At 42.5% G+C, this 10513-nt stretch overlaps 1 protein-coding gene across 2 annotated transcripts; it reads left to right on the forward strand.

Moving 5' to 3' along the window:
- The first annotated feature begins 1395 nt into the window (after positions 1 to 1395).
- Positions 1396 to 8059, forward strand: LOC105357236. 2 transcript variants are annotated; one of them, XR_002872916.1, is made up of 3 exons: positions 1396 to 4183; positions 4302 to 4324; positions 7627 to 8059. XR_002872916.1 is itself a non-coding variant. In XM_011492036.3 (2 exons), the coding sequence occupies exon 1, from the start codon at positions 1692 to 1694 to the stop codon at positions 4143 to 4145; it is 2454 nt and encodes an 817-aa protein (XP_011490338.2). In that variant the 5' UTR covers positions 1396 to 1691; the 3' UTR covers positions 4146 to 4183; positions 7627 to 8059. The 2 variants fall into 2 exon arrangements, 1 of the variants encoding a protein (XP_011490338.2); XM_011492036.3 differs by lacking the exon at positions 4302 to 4324.
- The last annotated feature ends 2454 nt before the right edge of the window (positions 8060 to 10513 follow it).

Below are 10513 nucleotides of genomic sequence, written 5' to 3' on the forward strand. Positions count from 1 at the left end.
GATTTTCCTACAGGGCTAAAAAAAAAAAAAAAGTCGTTCTAAATCCACTGATGAAACCAAAACACTTTTATCAGGATATCCAAAGGAACTTTTGAAATTATTATGGGATGGCCACACAACCTACTTGGCAGCCATTTTGTGGCAAAGTGGGAAATTAGGTCATTTTCAAATTTTCCCACAATATAGCAAAAGAGAACTTTGGGCATTTTTCGTGAACATACACCACCAGGTTAAGTCTACTGTCATAGAAAACAGGCAGGCTGCATCCAAGTGCAGCAGGTTTATTAGCTCAGCTAAAAGTCCACAAAGCTAAATCAGGGTCAGGCAGGCAGGAGTCGATAATAGGCATGAGATCATCAGAGGAGAGACAGGATGGTCAAAATCAAGGCGAGGGTCGGAGCAGGCGGCAGGCAAACAGAGACAGGGTACAAGACAGAAGATCAGGTCCAGATATAACGCTCAGTAATGAAGGCAGAATGGCACAAACAATACTTCACATTGAGTTCAGCTTGGTGCAGAGGTCGCCCTCTTGGATCCTTACTGACCATGTTCAAATGCCTCACACATGGGGTCTGTAGGTGATATGTAAGTACCTGTAGGATGTCCACACAAACTACACTCTGATTGTCTAATTTCTCTAATTCAAACAGTCAGGCTGCACCCAAGAAACATGGAAGGAGTTCAACTTGCTCTAATGGACCCCTTGTACTGTGCGGAGGATCTGCATGTCCTGCACAGGTTTGCCCGCAGACAGCCAGTATCAACTCATGAGGACAATTGTGACTAATGATGGAGTCAGAATTTGGTTTTCACTCCAACTGCTGATCACCTCATTAGCATGTCATGGGCCAAAGCTGAGACCCTGATTGGTTGAAGTGCCATGAAGTCTTGGCCAAACTTCAGATATTTGAACTTGTCCGGCATGGCGAAATATTCACAGCGTGTCTGAATTTTCACCACACCACCCAAAACGTGTTGATGATGTGATCAGCGGGTGGAGTCCAGCAGTCAAATAGCACTGGAAGACCTCTAATCGCATCTGTACACTGACCAAGCATTGAAACTGTACACCCCTGATGCGCAAATCTCAGCTGTGTGAACACAGTTTTAGCCTTTAGTTAGTCTTTATGTGGTTCAATCACTTAATGGAAATAAAGTTTGGCTTCTTAAAAACAAAATAAAATAGAAGACTAAGATTTATACCTGTGTAAAACCACCCCAAAGTTCACAGATTTGCCTAATAATAAATAAGTAAACTGCATAAAGAAACCCACCAGTTTCCTGTAAAGTTGAGCAGCACAGAGGATGCAGCTAAAAACAGCACCTTACAAACTTGTCTCTGATTAACCTGATGAGCTTAAAGTCTTAGATATAAATGCCCCTGTGTGCTTGTGACTGTGTGTTAATGCACTTACTGTGACCATCTGCCACTCTGCCTCCCACTCACTTAACCGTCTTATCCACTGCTCTCCTTCACCAACGCTGTCAGTTGTTTTGCTCCTCGGGTCTGTTGGTTTTCTGCTGAACTGCTGGGCATAATCTGGATGAAAACGAACTAGATCTGAGCTGGGAGCTGTGCATGGAGACTGGACTGCAGACGAAACATTGGAGGATTATAGAGGGAGTTTTTAGCACGCCAACTTTCACTATTTTTTTAGAACATATTTTTGAAGAACTTTTAAAGTAGAAACATGGGCTGCTCTCCTTCAAAGGGCAAGTTGTTTTCAAAAACAGACAAGCAGGGACCCCAGGAAGATCTGCCAATTGATGCGCCACAGGATCTGTTGGAATCTAGGCCTGCAGAGGAACAGGAACCTTGTTTGATAAAGACTGAAGAGACAGAAAAGGAACTTCCCGTTCTTGATGAAGATGCTCACTCCCGAGAGATGACCACTAACACAGCTGTGGAAAACACAGGGGATGTTAGTGACGCACAGGTGGATCTAAAGCCTCAGGAAACCCCAGCTGAGGTCATACAGGCCGATAACATCAGGAACATCGAGAAACAAAAGAAGAAAAAAAGCAAACGATTTTCTGAGAAGCAAAGGAAGTCTTCTGCTCTCCACAGAAAGGTGGATTTCCCATCCCATATGGTGAGGGCTCACCAGGCTGCTTACTCTTTTCTGAACCCTAACATCTCCAAATATGAAACCCTTCTTGGCCTGTTGGACCAAGCTGCCCAGACACAACTGTCCCTGCAGCCCATGATGTCTGCCTTGGTGTTACGCTTTGAGGAGATAAACCAGGCCCTGGAGGAGATGGCTGAGGAAGGGGAGCTGATGATAAAAGAGCATGGAGACTGCATGGCTTTGCCCTCTGGGATGAAGGGCCAAGCTGTAAGTTTAGCTGGCTCTGACTCAACAATACCCCTTGATCTACATCCAGATCTTTTACAACAGATGCTCCACCAGTCGGCAGAAAAGATGAGGCTGGTTGGCGGCTCCGTCCAGGCACTGGGTGATACAACACTGGAGGAGGCTGTGGAGTATTTTTCTTCCCTCTCCAAACTCCTTCTTCAAAAGCTGTTGGCCAAGCAAACGGCAGAGCGTAGGTTGGCTCAAGTACTTGCACGAGTGGAAGGGGCTGCCTTGAGAAAGTCCAACCCAGAAGATTGTGCCCTGCAAAGCGAGGACAGTGGGATTGGGGGAGAAAACGAGAGCTTGACTGGGTCAGAAAGACACCGCCGCCACCGTGGAAGCTGTGGATCTGGAAGCTGTGGATCTGGAAGCAACATTCGGAGTGTCCTTGACAATATCTCATGTAGTTTATCCAACCAAGGGGGCAACATTGATGATGAAGATGAGGATGATGAGGATGAGTTTGAAGATGATGAAAATGATAGGCCTGAGAGGAAAAGATCCAACTCCTCCCCACCAGATCCCTGTCAAGCTCTTCGCTATGTGTATGCCAACTCCATGAGAGATCTTCAGCCAGCAGGTACAAGTTCTCTGACTGCAGCCAAGTCTGAACAGTCTTCATCCACCAGCTCTGAAAATGCTACACCAGAGCTACAAACAAGCCTGGGAGACTCGGATGAGAAAATAAAAGAGACATCTGGAACACAAGTGAGGAAAATCTCAGCAGGGCCTTCCTGTAACTTGACTAGATCCAGATTTAGGCGACATTCCATAAATGGACCAGGTGGAAAAAGCCCAGTGAAAAGCTCACACTGCTCCTTGGCAGTACTGGGAACCCAACCTCCAAGACGCCCATGTGTCCGAAGACTAATAAACACTTTTAGTCAAGGGGTTGATGGGAGACCAGGACAGAGTTTGGCTAACATTCCTCCTCACATACGAAGGCCCAATAAAAGTCGCTTTCTTCAATTGTCTGATGCACTCAACAGTAACGAGGGTGGGGTAAACACCAACAGCAGCAGCTGGCCTGACAGCAGGGATGATCTAGACGTGGACAATCTTCCTCCTCCTCCTCCAGAGGTTCTTATGGACAACTCCTTCCAGAGCACCACAGGCCGACCGAGAAATGAGCAGGCACAAGAAAGTTCAGTCCGGATTCTACCGGTGATAAACCAGAAGTCTGGAACATCCCAACGCCTGAAGATACATATGCAGAATGTGGAGGTGTTGCCAAACAAAGTAAATGTCAGGTCAGAATCAGAACCAGGAAATTCAAAGATTGTGTGTGATTCCCCAGAGACTCCTGAAAAGATGGCTGAACCAAACTGCATGGAGCCTTCAACTCTTCAGGCTCGATTGGACCTGAAACGTGAAAGCAACGAGTCCACAGAATCTGATCTGTCTTCTTCCAATTTGCCTGTGAGAGCACCCCCAGTCTCCAGGGTCCGCCTACCCCCATCATGTCCTTCAGTGCCGCACAGGTTTCCAAGTCCACCTGTGTACAGATCACAGTCCAGCTCCAGGGCTTCATCTCGGCCTGCTTCCCCCCGAACAGTGATCCGGGCAGTCGATAAAACCACTGAGGATATCATACCTTCAGTATCTTTTCGAGATGCTCGCTTGGTTTTCTGCCGAAATGAGCAGCTGAACTCACAGCCATGCGTCCCCTTTGGGAGTTCTGTTCTTCCCAGACAATGGGGGGAGTCCTCTCGAGGCAGAATACCAACCAGAGGGGCACCAGACACTCCAACCCGTCGCACTCAGTCCGAACAGCGGCCAAGATGGTAATTTGATCTCAAGAGGAATGAACCTCTTATCACAAAAGGGTAGGTACGTACACTATAAACATTTTGTGAAGGTTTATAAAAGAATTGTGCTTATTTAGTTCTGTCTTTGAGGACAAAATTCTAATAAGAAAAGCTTATGCTTGTGTTTTCCACACAGGGTGAGAAGAACCACCTGAAAAAGTAGGTTAAAAAACTGGTAAATAAGTGGAAAAAAACTAAAAGTCTGCAGATCCATCATATAGATCATTTTGATTTGTTTAGACAGGGTTTGTATTTTTGCTTTGATTTGGTGGCTACTTCGCAAAGTTTCTCTGAAGTTCACCCGAGATCACCAGTTCACTAGAGTGTTTCAAGAGGTGGCACACACCTCAAACCAGCAATCACACAAAGCCACAGTCAGTGACTCCGCCCCTCAATTTCCGGCTGTGTTAACTGTACAAACTGTCCGTACAGCAACCAGAAAATGTGGGTTCACTTAAAATCATGAAAGTTCATCATCCTAGTAAAGTGAAAGGACATCTATGAGGAAATCATTATCTTTGGGACCCACTCTGGTCATCTTTTAAACTATTTTCAATGCGTACCCTGTGGTTTTTAATTTTAACACTGTTTTTAGCCAAGATCAAAAGACCTGTGTCATTTTCCAGGACATAGTTTCTGCAGAACGGCAGGAGTTCACTAGAAAATTTGCATCTGAGTTGTGGGCGAGACAGTTTTAACCGAGCAACCCTCCTCCCCTTCCTGTTGCTGAGCCTTTGGAGCAGGTAGCTTGTGGCCTGCCAATTATCTCTTCTGTCACAAATACAATCTTTTTCAAACTGCATGATTTTTGCCTACACGGAAAAGGCTGAACAGCTCAATTGATTCCATAAGCATGGTTGAGAAAATAAAGTGATGTTTATATCCAACATTGCTAAATGTAGGCGAACTGATACAAACAGATCAGGTCCCTGAACTATGCTTGAACAGGTGTTTACAAAAAAAACAGCAAAAAAGACTTTCCAATTCTTTCTAGAAGCATTTAAGTGTGATAATGCAGCATGCCGGGGTGAAGGACAGCGCTTGATTGTGGCTTAGAGGCTATATTTCATTCTTTCTGACTGTTTCTGGCTGCATCTCCTTTTCCACACACGCCGAAGTAAACACATAATTCACCGCTCATCGCCACAACAGTCCTATTTCGTTGTACGTTCACTCTTATCCATCAGGTCAGTGAATTGGAATATTTTGCCGTGAAGTACAGCAGAACATTGGCCGCTTCATCTTCAGCATTTTGGCTGAAGCTCCACGCAGTGTGCACATCTTCACAGCCTCACTTATTCTTGTCCCAGAGCACCAAAATCTGTGTTTTTCTGCGCTACCAGTGGTTCTGTTTGCAGCTGTATCTACCTGTACAGAGTTTAGGTACTCATCCAAAGTTAAAACTGCGTTGTATATGTGTCAATAAGCTCTGTAACCACACCTGCAGTACTGACAAGTGAACATCTACAAGATGGTTCTCAAAAGATCTTGTTGTTTTGGTGCAGAGTTGCTCGAAGCGGCTCAGTGTGGTGTGCTGCCACCTAGGGGTCTGGGGTTAAAATGGAAAATAAAAGTAGTAAAAGATGCTAAAGTAAATGTTTGCTTATAAATAATTAAATAAATAAATAATAATTTTAATTATAATTGATTAAAAAAGTTTTAAATTGAAATGAGTTTCGCCATGAATCACAAAATTTCACAAAATGCATTTTTCCTACACCCCTCATAGTAAGTTTCCAAAAACAAATAAAAAAAAACAACAAAAAATTTATAAGAAAGAATAAAAACATTACATTTTACAACTCAAAGTAAAATTCCAGACACCACAACACAATTCCAAAAAAATTAAAATCACATAAAAGGAAACGTTTTGGAAAACAAAAGTGATTTCCAGAAATCCAAATAAAAAGTAAAAAAATGGAACAAAATAAGAAACCAGAAGAGGTAGGTCCTATGGGACATTCCTGATTGGATGATGATGTGTATTTACCAGGTAAAGCCACAGCCAATGCAAGAGTTTTGCGTCTAAATCAAACCACAGTTCAGGCTAAACATCCTTCTGCTTTCCCTCTTCTCCAAAACTCAAACGTCATCAACCAATCAGTGATGTCCCATAATACCTACCTTGCCTGGTTTCTTATTTTGTTTCGTTTTTTTAATTTTTATTTTGATCTCTGGAAATTACATTTGTTTTCCAAACCCTTTTTTCTGGGAATTTGTTTTGATTTCTAAAATGTAATGTAGCTTTTTTTATTCTTTGTTTTTAAAGCTTTTGTGTTGACTGATTTTTCCTCTCAGATGCAGAAATGTTCTGTTTTTATTGTCACACAGCAAATCCCTGAATCTTGACATTTGGAACATAACAAAGTCCCGTCATTCTCTTCAAGTAAAAGGGATCCTCTGATTCCCTTCATCAAAGCCGTGTGAGGCTATGTACACTGTATGGCAAGCAAAAGATATCATATATCCCTGTTCTTAACTACTGTATGTTTTTCTTGACGATTTTTGATACCTTTCAACGTGCTGAAACCGGGTTCTTAAGCACCCTTTTAACCCTTGTGCTAGATGACCCCATTCTTGCATTGACGTGTTCTTCCTACCATGACAAAGGTGGATAAAGGTGGAAAGATTTCATGTAATCCATGGACACCAGTGAAGATCACAAATCATTGAAGAAAAAAGGTTCAGAGCACTGTCTAGTGGGTCTAGATGACCCAACTCCTAATGGTAAAGTGCCTAGGATAGCACAAGGGTTACAATACCATGTTCACACTGGCCTGTCCCCACCCACTACTGGTGCATGTACCTACAGTTGGAAGTGGTGCAAAGCTTGTGAATCATGCTTCAGGCTTAATATTTGACAGCTCCATTCCGATATGAAAGACTTGGTCTCATCTCATTCTGGCCGGGCACAAACCACAGTTATTGATTTCTCCTCCATGATCAACTTTCAAATGGTTGGCACTTCTGTGAATTAAATAGGATGCTAACTTTACCTCACCACCAAATCGGAGTCCCCGATTGGTCAAAGTTCAACTGGTTTAACCTTAAACACACGTTCACTTGCAGTTCATTTTTGTACGTAGAGCCTGAAAACAGGCTGAGAGCGAGAGTATTGAATACAGAAGCCCAAAAAAACGCGTAATGCGTGTGTTTACATAGACTTTTCATTGGAAGTGATCACGTTGAAGGTGATGAACGCAGTGAACACACCTTGCCGAGCCCTGTGTAAACGTAGCATGAAAAGTGTTGTGCTTCCAAAACGTCATGTTTGGACACCTGCAGTACAAATATTTCTAATACAGAGTTTATATAACGCCTCCATATCGGCTTCGGAAAGCCACCTGCATTAATCCCGAGTGGATTAGCCCTCCTCTCCCAGTCCTCACCCCTGCCCCTCAACATGCTGCCCCACATAATCTGTGCTAACCCCGCCCCCCTCCTCTGCTGCTCTCTTATAGGCCAGGCGGCCCTCCGACTGCAGAAGAAAGCAACCGGTTGGATGGAAGTTCTGCTATGAGGACATCCACCGGGCTGGTATTGGCTGTGGCTGAAAGAGAAGCGTGAGGGAAAGGAGTAAGAAAGAGGATTAGAGGTTTATCCACTTTCCCCTTTAAGATAAAAGTCTTTCATCCAAGGCCGTGTGTCTTAGTTTTGTTTTTTGTCGTGATAATACAGTAAAATTGATGAAAGTGATTTCATTTTAATGCTACAATCTGTTTAAACTTTGATTACAGCTAACAAATCATCTAATTTTCTTGTACAATGAATGTTAAACCCAAAGATCTGGGAATGTCTTCTGCTTAAAATTGTTTGTGATCAATGTTTGTGAGTCTTTTTGCTTGCTTTGTTTTGAATGTCTTTCTGTTTTTTATGTCACTGTGGAATTAAATGAAAAAGGAAAATTGAACCAACCATCTATGTTTTTTTTTTGTAATCAAAATTACCAATTTTTTAAAATGTTTTTTAAACACCCTATACTTATTTAAAGTGACGCCTGCAAATAAATATAAATAAATTTAGCCTCCATTCAGACATTACAGCTATTTCATAATTTTACACTCAACATGTTTTTTTTGGAAAATGGTTTTCTAATATTTCAAAGTAGGGCACAAACATATTATGTTTGCGTATTTGAGCATACACACTATATTGCCTGGTGAAAAGCCCCTCCCTTAGACTCTTGTTGTCATCTTATTTAACAAAAGCAGTTGTTTTTTGGGTTTATGCATATGTGTGAGTATATGAGAACCATCAACAGGCTGAGGCGCTCCTGTAAAGCCTGTACAACTGTTATGCTACAAACACGTCGGGCCTGTGATACGATACACGTTCAAGAATGTTCACACTGGACCATTGACCGTAAAAGATAACTGGACTGAGCAACCCCTCCCCCCTCGCGATCCAAACAGGAAGTACCTATTGGCCCGAAAAAGCCAAAATCCCATAGTGGTCTACTGAGAAATAAACTGGTATTACTCAGTCACATTGATCAAAATAGCCCTTCTTGCACTACTTACTTTTCTAAGCATCTTCTTGGTGATCCTAATTTTCTTCAGGATAATTTTTTATTTAGCGCTAGTTGTGCACATTATTACCTGACCAATCAGATGCCTCAATAAAAGTAGGTGGCCTCGCATTGAAAGCTTGAAGCACTTGATTGACAGATTCTCCCAAGGCTGCTTTCAGTGGAAGGGGTGTGGCTTTCTAACATGCTCACTCCTGGTTGAAGAGAGCGGTTGCCATAGAAATGTAGACGGACCAATCGCAGCTTACTGAGGACGCCTGGTTCCAACAAGGCGATGGAAATATTGTGGAAAAATGGTGACTGAATCAAGTTCATTTGGTTGGAACTGCAAGGAATTCATTTTCTATGGATGATGTCCCACACAATCCGTCCATTCATATATTATACAGACAATGCACTGGACAAGCAGGGAGGCTCTTCTTCTTCTTCCTTTTCCTTTTCTACTGTTCACTCTTCTAGCACATATCAGCCCACTACAGTTGGAGGAGGCTAAGTGGGAAATGTCAAAGCGGTGCAAATCTTGAGAATCTTGCTTCCGGCTTTTTCTTTACAGCTCTCTTCCGATACACAGTATATAGACTTAGTGTCATTAAATTCTAGCTTGGTACAAACTGCAATTATTTATTTATCCTCCACAATCAAATTTCAACCAGTTGGGACTTTAGTGAATCCAAAAGGACGCCATCCATGCGTCACTACCAAATCTGAGTCCCTGATTGGTCAAAGTTTGACCTGGTTTAACTTTCAACATGCGATCAATGGCCAGAAGTTTTAAGCCCAAAAAACAAGTGTTAACATGGAGTTTTCATTGAAAGTGGTCGCTTGAACAGGCATTGCTGAAGTCAGAAGAATATCCAGCTCTTGCATGTGATAACAGTAAGTCTGTCATGATCAAAGGAGGAGAGACTGCTGAGTGATACGACAGTTCATTCAATTCCAGAAGATCAGACAGCAGAATGAGATGTTAATAAGGAGTTTATTCATGGAAAAGACTAGAAATAAAAAAAAAGGAAAACAGGATAAAAAAAACATGAAGACAGTCCAGAACATGTCAAACTAAATGTTGGTTCAATACCGCAGAGCTTTAGTCGGGGTGGCTGTGGTGCAGTGGTAGGGCAGTCGACCTCTGATCAGAAGATTGCAGGTCCAATTCTCTGCTTTGCCTGCCCATATGGGTGGTGGGTAGTTATGAAATGAACAGGATTTAAATACTCTATGGATCAGTGAAGATAAATTCCAGGTGCACCAGGAATCTTCACCCATAACCCTGTGCACTTGTGGAGGAGAGAAAAAAAAACAGCAGCATGCTTGCAACTGAAGAAAACTGGTAGAGGCCAGCAGAGGGGCAGAAAAAATTGAACAAGAAAAATATCAAAGAAATTTACCAGCACAGTTTTAGTTTATTCATGCATTTAGAATACAAAATAGCATTTTTAAACAGTCTACTGAGAAACACAGTAGACTTGTGGGATTTGTCTGTTGAAAAATGATTTATAAATGTTGTGATTCTCTAAAACCCATTTGCAAATATGTGTACCCTGTAGGGGTTGTTGCGGTCACCCATGTTCGGATGGTTAAAGGCCTCAAAAACCTGATGTGCAAATGAAAAAGAGAAAAATCCAAACCTTTTGCAAAAGGGAGAGTCAGGGGCATCTACAGGAAAGGAGTGCTTCAACGATGTGCTTTGCTCTGAGTTTCCCCCCTCACGGCAAGCTGGTTTTATTGGCCAACATGTGTAAATCAAGTCATGGCATACAATGTCTCTGTTTCTATCAGTACAAACAAGAGATTAAGAGAACTGATGAAGAGTTCCTGATGCG

Source organism: Oryzias latipes, chromosome 24 (genome assembly GCF_002234675.1).
Source record: "Oryzias latipes chromosome 24, ASM223467v1".
Classification (NCBI taxonomy): domain Eukaryota; kingdom Metazoa; phylum Chordata; class Actinopteri; order Beloniformes; family Adrianichthyidae; genus Oryzias; species Oryzias latipes.

Excerpts from the sequence above, each read along its gene's own strand:
- LOC105357236 (XM_011492036.3), top strand. The coding sequence starts at position 1,692 with ATGGGCTGCTCTCCTTCAAAGGGCAAGTTGTTTTCAAAAACAGACAAG.